Raw genomic sequence first — 19,667 nt, 5'->3', positions numbered from 1 at the left:
TTATATAAAATATTCAGGATCAAGAAACTGATTTTATTTTGACATTTAAATAAACAGTGATCTGTTCGCAGCCAGCGGCTGTTAGTAGGAGTACAGTCAACATATCGGGCACGTGCACCAATGTCCTATTGATATTGTTCTAAACGGAACTCGTAAAGTTTTCCAATATCGGAACCGTGTCGAGTGCATGCAAACAAATTGCATCTGTCGACGCCCCAATCCGTCGTTTCGCGATGAAATTTGAAATTTTTTGACATCGCCTCTTTTGAAAAACGCTACGTTGCATAGTCTTTATAAGCCGTATTGAAAAATCTGTTTCGAAGTCGTTGAACGCATGAAGTTTTTATTGCTTTTTTAGAAACGTCAAACTTTTGTGCAGATCAAACGAACAACTTCAAAAAGGCAGACTTATTTTAATACTATCTCACTATACATTAAATAACGATATCAGCTTTCTGGGAGCGACGAACACTTTTTTTTCGTTTACCAATTTAGCGGTATTCTGTGCCAAAGGATACGCTTTTCATCCCGACTCCCCAGCATTTAGCAACTAGATAATTACGCGAAAATCCTGACAAAGGAAATCCCCGTTTTACATAGTATAAACAAAATAAACACCACCTGTAGTTTTGCACTGATTAAGGATAAAGAAATGCTGTGCAGGGGCTTTTTGTGTACGAGATAAAGTCACTTGTTGTAATTTATTCGACGACAGTTGCCGTGTCTCCCCATGTTCCCCTCGGTGCACTGGCCCTAGACAAGACATTTTATGGACCCTTGGTAATCCCCTGGCGTAGCTGAGGCTCACATATTCTGCAGATTCTGGAAACAGGGAGGAAATAAATAAATATTGAAAATACTTGAGGATTGAATTATTTATTCGACGTTTCCCTGAAAATGGTAAACAGAGAACGCGGAATTGAATTTCTTAGTATATAGAAGATAATATTATGAAAGGCTGTGTTTATTTGCATTATTATTTCAATATTTGAAGTGTCAAGTCTATATTAGAAAATGGCGTAACAAAAATGTGGTCATTTGAAATAACAAACACGACGCGAGTGTGAGTTTCAGTCGACGAGCGACGGGAATCAGTTTTCACTTATTTAATCAAATACGCGTGTTCAAAAAATGTACGTTTTGGCAAAGCGCGCAATCGAATAACTGGCAGCATGGACAAAATTGCATCGTTTTTTATTGCCAGATTGACTATTCTTCCGTCGACATAAACTGATGCCAACTATAATTTACTGTGATGGACGTTTTTAGGTAAAAGCTAATGAACGGGTTGAAATTAAAAAAGAAATTATATCTTTGTAATTTCATGTAATGTAGTTTGAGTATTTGTTTTAGATCTAGAATAAGACAGTATAAAATTATTATGATTTGTGTTAATACAGAGCTGAATATCTCTTAAATAAGATACTGTATTAAAATAAATAATTCTGCTACAGTAAAGTTATAGCAACACAATTGCATATGAAAACATGCATTTGCATAAAACCTCCACGTGATAACGTATCGCACATGTCTGTATGCCAATAAATCACATTAAACGCTTCACAAAATATGGATGTGACGTATCTTGTGACGTCCTCCAAAAACAGTCATTCGAATTAAACCAATAATATTGTTTAATATGTAAATCTCGCTTTAAAAGCGCCACCATGTTTGACGTTTTCATTTCGATTCGATCATTGGGTGTGTGTCCGTCATGTATATTGATGAGCTACTCTGATTGGCAGAGCATCCGCTTTTGTTCTACAAAACCAATTTATACCATCATCTAGATATTAACTTTAATCCGAATAAAGAAAATACGAGAGAGATTAATTTATTTTGCCAAGGATGAGAGACAAAAAAATAAATAATCACGAAGACACGAAAATAATTGTAAGTTCAGACCATCAATCAGAGAGCCGGGCCGGATTGGACAGAACACAAAAACATGGCCGAGTGACCGAACAATGGATGACGCTGACGATCCGTCGCTCACAGCCCAAGATGGCGGCCGCCTTTTGGCGGGAACCGCTCAAGCGAATAATTGACAAAGGATACAGTCTTTGTGTGCTCGGGCCTGCTAGCCTGACCGCCGAAATGTTGCTAAAGAATATCTCTAAATATTTAGACATTTTGTAGCTGAATAACACCATTGAAATCAAAGAAAAAGTAGAATATTTATGACATTGCGAGATAAATGTTGCTGTTGAGATGCTGCTGATTGACGACATATTGTTTTGATTGGCTTAAACAAATCTTACTCTTCTAAACTCTGGGGACTAACTCAGGCGATTTTTCTTACTTACGCAAAATGAGTTTTTAATTTACGTAATAAAAAGCCTCAATTATTAAAACCATTCACCTCCGATCAATCTATTGTATTCAAGTCACATATTATGAATAAGCTCACTCCATCATTACTACATTGAACTGAATTATTTAATCCACTACACATTCGCAATAGGCTTATTATCTAACAATCCACTCCAGGCTAGTAATAACGACTTATTCACATGTACATCGCACTAACCAGATCAACCATTAGTTTGTGTTAATGCATGGATCGCTTGATTGCATCATGCCACTTCGTTACCCGACAAAAAACGGTTTGTTCATAAAATACGGGTGGGACCGGCCACAAATTGGCTCCCCTAACATTGTCGAATTACAGGCATTTCCCTTATTTAGGTATAAGTGCCATAGGACCCCCACAATAGACTACAAAGAACATTATTCGCATGCAAGACGTCGAACGTGAATGCCTTATTTACAACATAATGGAGGTGAAAAATTTCATTTCGAACCGTTTCAGTTGTTGTATAGGAATTTAGTGTGAGGCAAGGGCAGGCGGTGACAAGACGGTGAAACGTGTCCGGGTGGTACTACAATTGACTATCGCACCTTCTTTGTTAAAAGGACAGATTTTTCTGTCATTTGGTTTTTTATGTTGGAGTAATTTACAAGTTCTCGTATGATTATATCGATTTCAATCGTTTCGTTAAGAGTTGCTATTAACTTCGAGAAACATATTAAAGCTTAGTTCGGTATACGTTTTAATAATAGCCTGAAAATTTAGTAGAACTCGCTTATTAACGCTGATCTTATATCAACGCTGTTTCTTGATATCGGAAATACAGTTTCTGACACCATAAAACGAATGTCTTTTGTTGAAGTTTAATACATTTGAGGTAGAGATTTATACTCCCATCAATACTACTTTCGTTTTCCTCAAATACGTGACACAAACATTGTATAGATCTGTAAACAAGTTTTACAATTTCGTTTCTACAACGCTGACACAGTTTCAAGATCGAAACTCATAAGTAGAATCGAATAGCATTCGGCACAAACAAAGAACAACTATAAAACTTCATGAGATTGCCATTTGAAGAGTGTATTGTAATATCAATAAAGTGGGGTTCAGTGTAACGGCCGGCATCCCGTCTGCTAAATCTCAAAAACATAATGTAAGTCACACCGGCTATTCGCTGCGCTATAATTGGCAAAGTTTACGTCATAATTTCTTTATGAAATTTTCGTGCCAAATATCTTAATTAAGGGTTGAGGGACTTTCGCAATTATGCCAGATAGAACGCAGGTACTCACAGCAAGTTTAATGAATTGCCCAACTTGTCTCACAATTCATATTAAATTGTGTACACTCGTAACGACAGTTTGACATTAGTTTTCAAAATTGAGGGTAGTTACGACTCTGTAATCGTTAACTGTGTGTAATCACGCGGCGAAAGTCGTTTAGTGAAGTTCAATTTGATTTAGTTATGGATATATTTTCGTCGTAAATCAAATCGGAGAAAGTTGTTGTATATCGCAGCGTCACCCCTCGCTGTATTATATTTTTGCTTTGTAAGCTTACAAGTAAATATGTCATAGTGAACTTTAGCCTGCCAACAACATTGACATCGATATTATTTGGTATATCGCACACAATAGATATTATTGGCTGTGAAAAACAATCTTAAAAGAGTTTTCTTGTGTGATCGATGAGTGATCTAACCGTCAATCAGTCTGTACTCTTTCGTAAAACACTGTCTTATTTCTCGACTTAGCATGTACCTCTGAGAACTTGAATGAAAAGCTACACAAACAAGTACTATTTCAGCATTTACATTATTTTAAATGCTTTACTCAGAAAGCTAAACAGTTCCCATTGACTTAATAATTACAGCAGTTAGACTAAACTTACCGTAATGTTAGCAAATCTATTCAAAAGATCGGCGCAAGCGAGGCGAGGTCGCGACAAATTGTCACCGCAGCGACTACCCGCAGAATAAACGCCGCGGCTATACGAACCATTCCAACTAACTTCACCTGAAACCCTCAACTCCAAGTGCGATTAAAACCACGAACAAACATTCAGCTAACAACTATGAGTTGAGTTGCCGCCTTAGAATGAACTGTGAGGTTCGCACACGAGCTTAACGAGCCAAAGGTTCTGGCCTACAGGCGGAGCTCTTTATAAACTGGTTACGTACACCAGCTACCCAGAAGAGGCACAAGTAATTGGCCACAATAACAAGTCGGGTAACAACCATTTTTAGCGTCTGTTTTTATATTACTTACGCTTATTAGTTGGGACGGAACGTGTGGCGTCTTACTAACATGTTAAGATAATCCTCAGGCTCTTTAAGTAAGTTTTTGTGACGGTAATGTTGTTTGTTTCAGGAATGTGGTCTACAACCTCAGTTTGACAGACCTGACGGAGCAGCGTCGGCTGGTCTGGTACTCGCCTGAGAATGACGTCAAAATGTGCGTCGTCAAAGGAAAGGACGAGGTAAGATTAACTTTTTACATTTTTTTAGTTAGTTAATTCGTAATTACATTCGAATTACAGGTAATCATTGAAAAATAGAACGAAAACTTCTTCTATAATTTGTCTGTAATTTTCAACTTGTTATCTCTTACTTAACGTAACTAAGTGCCTATGATAAGTGCTGGTCGCGATAAGCACCTACTTAGTTATGTACGGGGCAATGGCATCAAATTATATACTACGACGTAGCCATGTGCTACGGTCTACGTAGCACATCATAAACCGTAGCGTACTTCTATTACATTTAAATAACTATTTACTATTAATGTAGCATTAAAGTGCTACGTTGAATACTTAGAAACTAGAACATAAGCTTTTAATAACTATGAGTATTGGGTGAGGATTTTAAATATAAGATAAAGAACAATGAAACTTCATTTGGAGCTCAATATCAGTGTTACCTGCCGCCATCTTGCGGCGAATAATTGAATTTGGAACGAGCCGGTCGCGTATGAAACGAGGCCTTATTCCGTTAAACGTCTCTCTACCGAATACCGGCAAATTAAAAAGCCAATCGAGTGGAAATTCTCGCTAGACTCGCGGCACATCTTCCGAGGAGGTCGTATAACTTTATTTTAGTTCCGAGTTAATGAGAGACCTCATTTCGGGATTACGGAATATGAATGTGGGAGCCGAGTATATCCCGCCGTAATCCGTGTAATGCATGTACGAATTTGTATTAAATTCTGCACGAACATAGTAACTTCGAGAGAAAAGAATTATACTCAAGCAACACTAATGGTTGTACTTAGACTTAGTGGTTTCTTAGGTTTACGCGAATGTTAGACATTGAAATGAAACTACTTTTACGGATTTTATCGCAGTTTAATTTTAGATTTTAGTTCCCGACGTTTCGAAACCTTTGCAGGTATCATGGTCACGGGCAGACTGAGATGTCTGGAAGATATCACCTACTTGGGATCCAATAATAAATAAACTCAAGGCCAAACCCAAGAGAAGCGCTGCAAGACATCAAGACACAGTGAGCTCATACTGCGTAGGTCGGACCACAAATAATTAATTAAAATATGAAGGTAGAACGAGCAACATCTTCTGTCAAGACGAACGCCATCTCAGTCTGCCCGTGACCATGATACCTGCAAAGGTTTCGAAACGTCGGGAACTAAAATCTAAAATTAAACCGCGGTAAAATCCGTAAAAGTAGTTTCATTTCAATGTACTTAGACTTATTGATATTAACGACAAAACAAATAGTGTATGTATATTTTCGAGTTCCGTACCTAAAAGTTAAAATTAACGGAATAGCAATAGATAGAAAATTGTAATTTTCACAGGTTTTCAAAAATAGGAATTGAGGTTAAGCAACCATTAGTTACCAATGTACCCTCATAATTTATAGGTATTTTTTTTGCAAATTATTTTTCTTAGCCTATTTCTACAAAATCACACTATCACAACTTCGATTCGCCCTTGACCAGTTTTATTTAGATATCGATAGCATTGAAATATACGAGCAGTCTGCGCCCTAGTCTGTAATTGCCTCAATTTGGGACAAAGGCCTCTTATAAAGAGAATGAACTAATGAAATACTAATCCTAATTAATGACGAGCCAGTGGGCGTGGGTTAGGCGCTATTGGAGCCCAAAATAAACATGTGAAGAATAGGCGTTTGTTTCTTATGAAAGTGTGTCGTTGAGGGAGGTTTAGTATGGAATGATGACCTACATGATATGAAGTTGTGATTTCTAATATACAATGCTGTTTTAAGATTTTTGTTTATAATTTATTCTGTTTGTCATGTTCAGCTATTAGGTAAATAATGATAAACCCTAATAAACGTCGCCATAAACCTAGACTACTATTATGTGTGTTAAAAGCAACGTCAAAATAATGAAATAACTAGAAAATAACTTTATAGCATCAATTGCACAATTACTTATATCTGTAAATTTGTGGTTCTGAAACATTTCTCACATGTAACGGTGCCGATGGAAACACATCACATCAACCACAAAGAACGAAATACAAAATATGCTGACGTATTTGATTTAACAAAAAATCTATGCTCACATAAAATCACTATCAGTACAGTATTTATATCCTGAACCGTTAACAACCCATTACGCTACGCCCTGAAGTTTCTATGTAAATTGACCATCATTTTTACGGGGTACCGTTCAAATTAGCATAAACTGCAATAAATAGTAGCCATTAAAAATGGCTGTAAACTAGTCAGGCTGTTTGTTTTATGGGCTCAGCACATTGCCTCACGTCAGGGGATTAAAACGACGTTCACAATTCTCATTTTACGCCCCTTATTATTGGTTTTACTGCGACATTTAGAAAGACCTTGAATGTTTCGGCGAATAAAGTGAATAAATTAAAGAAATATAGGTAAAGTTCAAGTTCTTAGTTTTAACTTGTTATGCAGTTTAGTAAGAATATAAATATTTCCTTCATTAGTGGGTTAATTTCATGGCAGGTTAGTGAACATGCGGAAACAGATCCAACATGAAGAGGTCTTGTTGAGAACATTAATCTAAATTGTAAATGAAAAGGGCATCTACCAGGAATCTTTAACGCTCAGGAACTAATCAATACGTGTTTAAATGAATAAAAAATAGAGAGTAGATAGATAGATAGATAGAATACTCTTTATTGTACACCATAAGGAAAAACAATTTAGGTCAATACAAATAATATGATGAGTACAAAAGGCGGTCTTATCGCTAAAAAGCAATCTCTTCCAGACAACCTTTGGATGGAATCGAATTATGGAAGTAATTAGAGTACTTAAGATATTTCGGATAACTATGGAACTTGCCGTTCACTACATGGGCCCTCTATTATTATTATTTGTATCTCTTTTCATTCACGGGCTAACTTCATGAGAAGAGACCCGGTCCTTTTTAAAGGCTTGAACGGGGACACAGGTCCAACGCACAGAGGCCTTCTTGAGAACTTTAATATACAATGTGATGGGGCATCTACTAGGGATAATTCACCTCCGCTCTATGGGAGAACAGAGATGAAGAATCCAAAGTAGATGCAAAACTATTGCAATATGTATGTAAAACTAAATAGGCTATTATATAAATGAGACATGTTAAGTGGACCAGTTCCTTAAAATGATTCGGAGAACTATGACACCTGCCTTTTTTATTATTATTATTCTCTTTATTTAAATTAAAAAACATATAAATTACATTTTTAAATATAGGCATATAAAAAAAACAACATATATTTAAAAATATAAAAAATAGTGTCCAACCGGCAACGGGAACAGGGCCCAAGCTGCCGGTGGTCAGGGCTCCAGAGAGAGGAACCTCCTCACGATGCGCGCCGTGTCCAGAAGTACCGCTTTCTGAATCAAACCCTTGACCCAGACGCCCAACGAGAGCCTCCGAAGATGTTGATCGAGGCTCTTGGCTATTAAGCCATTGGCACTTACGACTATCGGGACAATGATTGCCGAGTCCACCTCCCACAAGTCGACAACCTCGTGAGCTAAATCCAAATATTTCAATTGTTTTTCTTTTTCTGCTTTCACGAGGTTCTCGTCATGGGGGATGGTGATATCAACAATCATTGTCCGACGCTCTGATCGGTCGATCACCACTATATCAGGCTTATTGGCAACAATAGTCCTGTCAGTGATGATAGACCGATCCCAGTACAGTGTGATATGACCACTTTCGAGAACTGGGTCGGGCACATACTTATAGTACGGCACCTCAGATTCCACAAGTTTGTACTTCAGAGCAAGCTGCTGATGGATAATCCTGGCCACTTGGTTATGTCTGTGCAAGTATTCACCGTTAGCAAGACGAGAACATCCCGAAACTATATGTCTCAAGGATTCACCGGAGGAGTGACATGCCCGACAGATGTCAACTGTACCATCCTTAATTATATATTTTCGGTAGTTATTCGTCATGATAACTTCATCCATAATTGCACATACAAACCCTTCGGTTTCTCCAAAGAGATCTCCGAAGCGTAGCCAGGCCACGGACGCTAAGAAATCTACATCGGCCCCGTGAAGGGTCCGATAATAGCGTCCGTGTAGCTCCTTGCTTTGCCATACATCTTTGCGGTCTTTGACGCTCATTACGACAGGTTTGTGCCAGTTCTCTTTACCTAGAGAGAGCGGAGTGAAGGCCTTATCCACTGCCACCACATCTCGGTGCATCCCCACGTTCACTCGGAGGAAATACTCCCTGAGGTTACATACCTCGCGATTATGGAGGGTCTTGGCATTTAGGAAGCCACGACCCCCACACTTTCGCGGGATATATAACCTCATTACCGATGATCGCGGGTGGTGCATTCGATTTGCGGTGAGCAGTGTGCGGACTCTTCTATCCAAGGCGTCCAGTTCGGTCTGTGTCCACTTGAGTATGCCAAAGGAGTACATTATCACTGGCATGACCCAACCATTAAAGGCACGCACCTTGTTACCGCCCGACAAGGAACTTTTTAGTACCTTATTCAGGCGGCCAAAGAAACGTGTCTGTAACGATTGTTTCATGTCAGCAACATTAATGCCTAACGCCTCTGACATACCCAAGTATTTGTAGGTTTCCGTTGAGGAGAGGGACCTCAGGTTTATAGAATCCGAGAGCTGTATGCCCTGGGATTCTACAATCCCACCTCGTTTTACATGCATGACTGCACATTTGTCAACACCAAATTCCATTCTGATGGAATTACTGAAGCTTTCAGTAATCTTCAGTAACTTCATCAGTTGCAACTTGTTGGAAGCAAACAATTTCAGGTCATCCATGTACAACAAGTGGGAGATTACCTGGCTTCCTCTCCGCAACGAGTAGCCCAGCCTTGAATTCTCAAGCAGAGTGCTAAGAGGATTCAAGGCTAAACAGAACCACAGGGGACTCAAACTGTCACCTTGAAATATTCCCCGCTCAATCCTATTATTATTATTATTATTATAAATACTACGATGAATCTAACAAGACAAGAAATCGACTCCAACAAAGTTTTGCAGAAGTACGAAGAACAAAAACAATAAAAAGAATCTACAATCATATAATACGTTCACCTTACGAAACGCATTCTTAAAACAAAGTTACTAACTACATGAATGCAAAGAATCCGTTACTTTAGCTTATAAAACCAACATATTAGCAAGCTAAGCTAAACTTAAACAAACAACATTTAATTACGTCTTAAAATACGCGCACAAATTTCTTAGACTATTTACAAATTCACTTGAATTTCTCGTAGGAAGAAGTTTTTAACGTTTATGCATCCATTAGCGGTGTGTCGTAACGACTCTCGATTAACGTAACTGCCACCATTTGGTCGCAGCACTCGTTTTAATAAGTTTTTCCTACTAATTGGAAACTATAATTTATTTCTTTTAAGAAGACGTATTCGGTTTTCGAGGTTAACTGCGGTTTTCGTGAATAAGTACTCGTTGTTAAGTGGATGGTTAATGCTCTCGTTTACAGGTAAGGAGAGAAATTTGTGCATTTTGGAGTCGCAATTTTTAACTAGTGTATGGAACAATTTAAAACAGAAATAATAAGTACTTCATTTATTGTAATATTTTTTCTTATTAAATTAAGAATTGGTTACTAGAAAGTGTCCTTCTATGCAATACGAAGTATATTTATTTTGTTCATTTTCCAATGCTTCAGAATGGTCTATGTTCAGTTGTCCAGTGGGCAGCAATAGGCTGTGTTATCTGATTATATTTAACCACTCAAGTGACAGAATTACAACGCTATACAAAAGTAAATTAATGATATATTTTACCACACACTAAAGGGCACACAAAATTATACTGAAAAAAATATACCTTTTTTTGTTGACGTACCATTTACTGTTAAACTTGCAACGACACTCGAGGGACAAGATAACGCAGTACTATACAGACTGTAAAACAACGAAGTACTTACAAAAGAGATTCATCATATATATTGTTTGTTTGTCATTTTCCCAAAGGCCTACCACCAGTTACTTATTAAGCAGGCCCGTCGCTATTGTGGAAAAGAGATGTCGATATTCTCTACGCCTATTTTTCCTAATGAAGTGCATCGTTCGTCTCGCTTCTGCAACCAATTCATTCTTGCTTTAAAAATTGGCGGCAAGCCCTCCGTTCTAAATTCAAATAGATTCTTAAAAAAACTTATATTCAGCCACATTACTTTTTTAAACTGTATTTTATTTCTATACGGATTTGCTTAGGACTAATTCGTAAATTAAAAATGCCGTTCGTATTTGATTATCTGTGACTGTAAGTCATGATAGCGTCGAAACTGCATTTGTTTACAATAATAGCTTAGATATAAATAATATTATAATATCGGATGTTTATTTATATTCCTTATTGATCCGTGACTATTTCAAGAGACTACTAAGCTCTCAAACGCCAACGCCTATCCTATATATACATCCATATTCTCAAAATGAACGTTTTTCCTAATTTCAGAATGTTTTGACATTTTTGTATTAATGGTCAAGTCCAATTTCTTTCTCATTCTTGTTCGGTATGTTCTACGCTGGGTAAAGGTCCCTTCCCATATATTGAATGAGCATAAGGTAATAAACATAAGCATTGATTACGAAGCAAAATAAGACTATCCTTAGCACTATCTCGCTGTGGGGTGACGATTTCATATATTTGGAATCGTGGTTTCGTCACGATGTGTTCCATCAACATTTCTCAGTGGTGTCATGGATTGAATTAGAAGAAGGCAGATTGGTACTTTAACGTAACATAATATTGATAATGCAATAGTTCTGCATCTACTTTGGATTCTGGTTATGTCTGTTCTACCCTAAAGCGATGGTTAACGATCCCTATACCATTATTATTATTATTACTAGCCTGGAATGTCCCACTGCTGGGCAAAGGCCTCCCCACTCTTCTTCCACTTGTCTCTGTCATGGGCCGCGAGTGACCAGTTCGGTAAGAACGAATCCAGGTCATCCCGCCATCTCCGTCTGGGTCTGCCTCGCTGACGTCGGTTTTGTGTCACGGACCCTATACCATTACATTTTAGATTTTAGTTGTTAACTCTTAGATTCAAATTTAAGATTTAAGTGATGGGCCTCTGTCAGCGTGCACGCTTTATATAGGACTGGTTATCTTCCCATGAAGTTATACGGTGAAAGTAAAGATATATTGATAGCAAATTAATATGAAATAGCAAAAGCAGCTTTTTACTTTTACTAAACTTATTTCAAAGTCAACATACTCTAAGTAATTCAACATCGACATAGCAACACACACTTAAGTATAGTACAGAACTTACGACCTTCACCGCTAGAGGGCGCTGCCTAAAGGTTAATTAAGGCCGGGTTTAAAAATATCAGCTGTTAGAAGTAGGTCATTTGTGGAAAAAAAAGGTATAAATAATGCTTCGAAGTAAAAAAAATACATTTCGATTTATGGTTACGGAATTGTTTGGTTTCATATCAGTGTATGAGTCATTTTGTTTTGACATTTATAACAATAGCTGATAGTCTTCGTAAGTTAGGACTGTATTCTGATTGGCGTTTGTTTTATATTCATTGTAACCACAATTATCAGCTTCAATCAGCTTTCGGCAGGCAAACTATTTATACGTTACATTATAAAAGAGATTTTGAATGCTATTTATATTTCCAAATTCTGTATACTTTACTGACCCGAGGACTAATTTTATTTCACAAGTAATTTTAAACTCCACACAAACTATAAATATGCGTTAATTAACTTAATTATTATGAAAATAATCAAGTTAATTTTACCCAACTAGGCACTTCATAACCTTTATGATTACGTAGAGAACAGTTTTAAATAGAAAGGTCATACATGGGAGTACCTCAAGTGACGTAAGCAGTGTTATAGGCTAGCATAAGTAGGGAATTATAACACTCCCGTGAAACACCTATTGCAGGTATCAAACCTCCTTGAAATCAGATTATTAGAGACGTACAAGCGAGACAGCGTTATAACATGTAGAGCGTTGTCCCGCTTCCACATATGCAACTTGCTTCAGGAGGAGGTGGTATGTCCCTTAGTCGTTGGTAATTCTGAGAAATTTACTTGGGTATGTTGTCAATAATACTCTTAAAGCGGTTTCTGTGTAGCGGGCGTAAATTAATTATTAGGAATTGACTTTTTTTCACGTTTTCACCTTTGGGAACGTGTGATTGAACATAAGCACACTCCTGACTACTATGGATTAGTTCTGAGTACGCAAAGTAATCTTGTTTTTCTTGAAATTTCAATTTGACATTTTCTTATTTAATAATATTTCTACATACCTACTTGCTTCAGTACCTACAGATGTAAATAAAACCGAAACTAAAATTCAAATTCACGTCGGCGTATCTTAACTGGTATCCACATTTTGAATATGAGAGAAGCCACACGATATTTAAATAAAATTATATGTTATCAATTCCCCAGAGTATAGTCACGTCCGTAAGTCTAGACTGCCACTTAGCACTCGCATTTGATACCAGCTTATTGACTCCGAGTGTACTTGTATCTGTCATCCGTTTTCTGAATTATGAATTTATAGAAATAGTTGTTTATCAGTGTAAGTATGATGTATAGTGTACGTAGGTAGAACAGTGGTGTAAGAGAGATGGCTATATTTTGTAAGCGTTGTCTTAAATTAGTAATACCTAATATAAATTCTATCTTCGAATATAAATTTAAAACAAACATCATTGAATTTTGCCTTAATCTAAAGCAAGTTGTTTCTAATTAATTCTTGAAATACTGTGCACACTTATAACATAAAGTATAACGATAAAAAATACTAAAGGTCCATTGCCATCTCCATATAAATAAAAAGTGTCGTCAAAACAATATCTCTTAAAGATACTGGCACGTATAAAATAAAAAAGATATTAATGCTTGAAGCTTTTAGTCTTAAAACAGTTGTTTAACTCTCTTTTTAGTCGCTGCTGTTTCTTTAATGAAATACAGCCTTTATTTTTAACTTGCATCCCACGACAAACTCAGAGTTAAAACATCTTAGGAGAACACAATAAGGTGATTTTAAGAATTATATTTTTTTACATAAAAGATTTTAATCAAATTAGACATTAGTAAAGTTTTTTTTTAATATTACAAAACTTCTATTGAGTATATTACAAAAACACAATAGCAATTGATTGTGAAGATTTTAGTTTTAGTATTATTACGACATGTGATAGGAATAGCAAAACCATTTCTTGAGCACTATACGTCACTTAAATCAAATTCGTTGTTACAATATTTTTTTTTCTTAATATTGGCATCGCTTTGTTCCAAACTCTTTTTACTACCAACTCCAACAAACGCTCCGCCTCATATTTCAAAAGCATTCTATATTTAAATCGTTAGCCATAACTGCATCTGGTATGTTCTTTTTGCGTCTCCGAGGTTCGTCTCACAGTTGATTGCTTGGCGCTCGTGGGACGGTCGCAAATTCATGCTTCAATTGCACCTAGCTGTCTACCTAGTAGCTACACGCCATTTTACTTGGTGCAACTGCCGTCGACGTGAGGCGACTGCAATGTTCCTAAACAGATTTGTTGGATTCCGTCTTGGAAGTATTCTGGGATATTTTAAACTGGATTATGTGAGTGCTATGTGGAATGCACCAGTTGGGTTTTGAAATTTATTTTTTAAGAAGCTTCTTTTGTTTATTTAAACGTTCATAATTCATGGTGCTTATTTTTATATTGAGAGTTATAATTTGAAAACGATGTAGAAAGTTTTCGAAAATTACCAACTAATGTAACGCAATCAAAAATGAACCTTGTTTCAGGGTACAAACAAGGTACATTTTATTATGGTATCGCTCCTAGATTTCTAAACTCGTACAGAACATTTAGTATTCGAGTCCAGAGTGCTCTGAATTAGAAAGTAACTGGTCAAGTGTCGCTTGTGCTGCTGCGATTCGAAATACGAAGTACTGCACAGCTTTACTTACTATTGTTACAAATAGCAAGTTAGGGTTGCCATGTTAAAAACATCGAACTGTCCCAACGTTGGACAAAAATGTTTTCGACACTGTTCATTTGCAGGCTAGCGTTTTAGATTTCATTTTTCTGCTCTCGAATGACATATTGAAAAAAAGGAGTTTTATTTTCAAACCGTGTTTTGCTAGTGTATTTAAGACTAGCTGTTGCCCGCGACTTCGTCTGCGTGGTTAGAAGATATAAGTTGGGAATTTTTGAACGAAAACCCTCGAAGATTAATATTTTTCCCCGATTTTGCAACATTTTCCATTTTATCTTCGGTCGTATTAGTTGCAGGGTGATGTTATATAGCCTAACACCTTCCTTAATGAATGGTCCATTGAACACAAAAAAAAAAACAATTTGAACCAGTAGTTCCTGAGATTAGCGCGTTCAAACAAACAAACAAACTCTTCAGCTTTATATATTAGTACTAGCTGATGCCTGCGACTTCGTCCCCGTGGGTAGAAGATATAAGTTATGATTTATACCTGCCCTGTCTTTTTCACATTTTCCATTGTATCTTCGCTCCTATTAGTCGCAGCGTGATGGTTTATAGCCTAAAGCCTTCGTCGATGAATGGTCTATTCAACACAAAAAGATTTTTCAATTTGGACCAGTAGTTCCTGAGATTAGCGCGTTCAAACAAACAAACAAACAAACTCTTCAGCTTTATATATTAGTATAGATTTAAGTATAGATTTATTTTAATAAACAAAACGTGTACTATAGGTTATAAAAAGTTAAAGATCACTAGTCACTAATACTACACTAATCACAAGTGGCAACCCTACAAGGTATTGCAGGGTGCGTCACGATGGGCCTACGTAACGGTCACAGCTGACGGCGCCGAGTGCGGCCTACTATTCCCTATCAGAGCTTCCAGAAACTTCGAAACTCGGCGTAACAAGTTCTCTGTATATTATAATAAGCACTAAAATGGTAGATACCATGAGTAGCTTAAGTGAGTCAAAATTAAAATCATGATGATCTTAACCATTTTTTCTTTAAGCAACAACAAAATAGAGGCAAGTGCGAATTTTGTCCATTTCACGAAAAAGTACCTCGTAGATTTTGATTCCAGTTGCCAATGTCAAAAATTTAAATGGCTGTATAATTATTTAGGTGTCATTGCGTTGGCTTAGAAGTTTGATTTTTTTATATAGCTGATTCGGGAGAAGACTTGATTAATTAATATATGTTTCATCTTAGAATTTGAAGAAAAGGGGTACTTAAGAATGTTAGTTGGAGTCACTATTTGTACATTAGCACTAACCACGTTACATTAGGCATATTACTCGACATAATCGTAATAGTATACTTAGCCTAATACGCAATAATATTATATCTAAATTAATCCACCTAATACACGATCCTGCTAATGAAATCATCATGAATCTAGTGCGAAACATCACACTAGGGCCTTCGTCACGTGACGTCATCCGCTTGGATACCCAACAATAACAGCATTAATTGATGCAAGTCAATAACGTAAGCTACACTAAGCCAACATAATAACCATTGTTCTGTAATGCGTTAGTTTGAGTTAACTTAGATCTCCAATCAACTCTGTACCAAGCGTCGTCCATTAAGATATCAAACCTCCTTAATGAACTTATTTCATAATCTCGTTCCTGTTCGAAAAAAGAACGAGCATTTAAAATAAAGTTTTGAGAAGTAGACCATAAAGTAGAACTGTCACATTTATTCGCTTTTTGAAATAGTGTTCGGAAAAACTATTTGTAATCTTAAAAGTCGTTTTATCTTACTTACTTTCTAGTTCTTTCCGTACTCGAAACTTTGTGACTTTTTGTGAATTCTTGGTCACTGTTTACAAACTAATAAGTTCCAACAAGATAGAGTCTTTGCATATTATTATACTAACAATGGGAGCCCATGATATAGGCTCAACTAGTTATACAGAATGGCGTGTATGTCTGTCAGTCTGCACGGATCCCATTGCGTCGGAATAGGATTACGGGGCGCACATCTGGAAACTCATGGAAATGCAAATGCAATCATATTACCGAACTATATCGCCGATATACCTGGTCGACATGGATTTACTTGGACTTAATTTTACCGGCGACAACCCTGATAACTTGATCGGTTGCTACTTCAATTAATTTGAGACGGGAATGTCGTTAAATTTAATTTAGGTTATAGTTGATGAGTTTGTCGTTATGTGGATAGGTGTGTTGAACTGCTAATAAGTCTCTGCCTTGAACAGTCAATTCGAAGTCGATTTCATAGAAAGATAAATTTATATTTAATTATTAACTCATGCTAATCAATTTCTAATTCAAACTTTTTTATTATTCGTTCAAGTATTTTTTGTTTTTGCAAAACGATAATAAATTTGTTTCTTGCCCCGTCCGACCGAAGCCATGTATTTTTTACTAACTAATTAAACAATGAACGATGCCTAATGCGGCCAAATTACCAATTAATAACTTTAATTCTTGATCGCCAAGCAAATCATCCTGATACAAATTCTCACAAACCTTTATAATTCCAGGAGAGCTGTCAAAACTACATCCGCGTCCTCGTGTCGCTGGGCACGGGCCGGCTGCTGGTCTGCGGGACCAACAGCTTCCGTCCCTTCTGTCGGGAGTACAGCGTGCAGCGCGACTCCTATCACATGGAGAGAGAGAAGTCGGGCCAGGCCGTCTGCCCGTACGATCCCGAGCACAACTCCACTGCCGTGTATGCTGGTGAGTACTGCTAGCCTGATATACAAAATAAATCAGCCATAGAACAGGTGGAAACTGCACAACCAGTTGATAAAAATAGGCTTTAAAATGTCTGAAACGTACAATCTCCGATCACTTCGATTTCATCTCTATTCCTTATCGTGAAATCGGTTTATCTCCAAAATTGATTGCACTTAATAACGTAACATCTGCCGCACTCTATACCAATGATCAACCAAACAGGATCAAATTTATAATCCAATTTACAAATGCACATCGGACAGTACACATGACTTATCTTACAGCACACATACACAATAGCTTGATTTATTTGTGTGAGTATTACAAGCACACAAACATAGTACGGTAGATTTGTACGGTTAGTAAAAAAAACGGGTTTACGTACTGCCAAAATTATTTCAAAACGTCTATAACATTGTTCTACAAAATTCCAGTCGAATTCAAAGAAGATCTAGCTGATTTTTCCCCATTTCCTGTATTTAGTTTTTAGCATTCTTTTCACAGTTATGTATTTTTGTTGCTGACTGTATACAAATTCACAGACCGTTGCTCCTGTACCTTCACGGGTACGTATGTGTGAGTGACCAGCACTCATATAAACACAGTCCGGTGGTCTTGTGTGCATGTGTGTGTATTACCTCGTCCGCTAATGGGATCCGACGACGGAGCATGTTACACTAGAACACCAATTAGGCATTGTGTATTTCCTGCAATTAAATACACGTATAGTTAAGGTGTAATTTCTGGATGTTTATTTGAAGTTTATAAATTGAATACATTTTGATGCTGGTTTACGAGACTGGTACTTACCATAGCAAGAATATAATGTCGTGGCGTGTTTTTGGTTGAAAGTCATTAACCCATTTTAAGACAACAAGGACTGCCTATCTTTGCCTATATTTCGTGCAAATACATCCATCAGTTTACAGTATCAAAATCGCATGATGTACCCATAATAAAACATGGTACAAAATAGAGTATGCCACATCCATAACACGTTTAATATCTCACACTATCAATAGATAGTTTCGCAAAATGTGCTTTTGAATTTCGCTATCGATACCCCAGGTGTACATCATTAGGAGCGCTGCGTTTCCTCCGATAGGGTAACTGATACCTCCCCCAGACGTACACAATACATAACGCTACATAAAGGTCCCATCTACATAACGGGACCCTAAAAATTGTCTCCAATGAGCACGAGCATCTTGGCAACAACAAAAGCTCGTTATCAGACTAAGAATACATTTAACATTTTTCGCCGGAACCCTTTCCTGTAACCCGGTCACATATGCTCAGGAGTCCATGGCCTTTCCATTGTCAGGAAATTAGGAAAAAGGGAAAATCTTTTTCGTAACGATTGAACCCACTTTCACAGTCTGACGGCGTACAATGGCCACTCATTGTTGCATTGAAAAGAAGCTTCGTTCAATGGGACTACGAGAGGATTATGACGTGACTGTTATACATAATTATTTATTGATCAGGGCGCCACCTAGTTTCATATTCAAAAAGCAAAAAATAATGAAGACTATAAGTAAATATTAAATATAAAAACGATACTCACGTATAAAATCCAAGCTCCCCTCATTCTCTCTCGCCTCAAAAACAAACCCATATCACGCAAAACAGTTCAAACAATTAACATAAACACAGCAATAAGCCTACCAATTTATATCGCCCCTCAATACTAAACACACAGCGAATATTAAAATATACGCCCACAAAATCTCATCACAATGGCGCATTGTGAGGCTCTGTCATCGACCGAGTTTATAAAGCAACCGAACCGAAAATAGAGTACAATAAGAGGTATATTCTTGTAAACAATAATACGCAACTTCCTAAGAATTAAGGATCTGTTTGTGACCCACGCAAATGTACGGCTTTATTGTTATTGCCATACCTTTTAGTATTATACACTCCGAAATTGTTCTTTAGAAACATTTAAAATCGTTCGTATTGATCGCCGGGCCTTTCGTTGGGATCATTATGTAACAACGTTTTGGGTTACTTTTATTGACCTTAACACTAAGTACCTACTTGTTGCCAGTGTTTACATAGAAAATAATCGAGGTCCCTAGAATTACTTGAATGAATAATTCCTGTATTTTAGAGCTAACCGGTAGATTAGTGAAGCGGTTACCTACATAATAATTCAAGAGCGGGAAGTGGATACAAACGGTAAC

At 37.0% G+C, this 19,667-nt stretch overlaps 1 protein-coding gene across 3 annotated transcripts in view; it reads left to right on the top strand.

The window, feature by feature from the left end:
- The window catches only part of LOC113494825 (semaphorin-1A), a 326,527-nt gene that overhangs the window by 288,843 nt on the left and 18,017 nt on the right, over positions 1-19,667 (top strand). For all 3 annotated transcript variants that reach the window (XM_026873332.1, XM_026873322.1, XM_026873314.1), the window contains exons 3-4: positions 4,684-4,792; positions 17,283-17,478. In XM_026873332.1, the coding sequence (XP_026729133.1) occupies positions 4,684-4,792; positions 17,283-17,478 (305 nt within the window). The remainder of the gene's footprint in view (positions 1-4,683; positions 4,793-17,282; positions 17,479-19,667) is intronic.

Source organism: Trichoplusia ni, chromosome 1 (assembly GCF_003590095.1).
Source record: "Trichoplusia ni isolate ovarian cell line Hi5 chromosome 1, tn1, whole genome shotgun sequence".
Taxonomy (NCBI): domain Eukaryota; kingdom Metazoa; phylum Arthropoda; class Insecta; order Lepidoptera; family Noctuidae; genus Trichoplusia; species Trichoplusia ni.
This window is presented reverse-complemented; position numbering and strand designations above follow the sequence as displayed.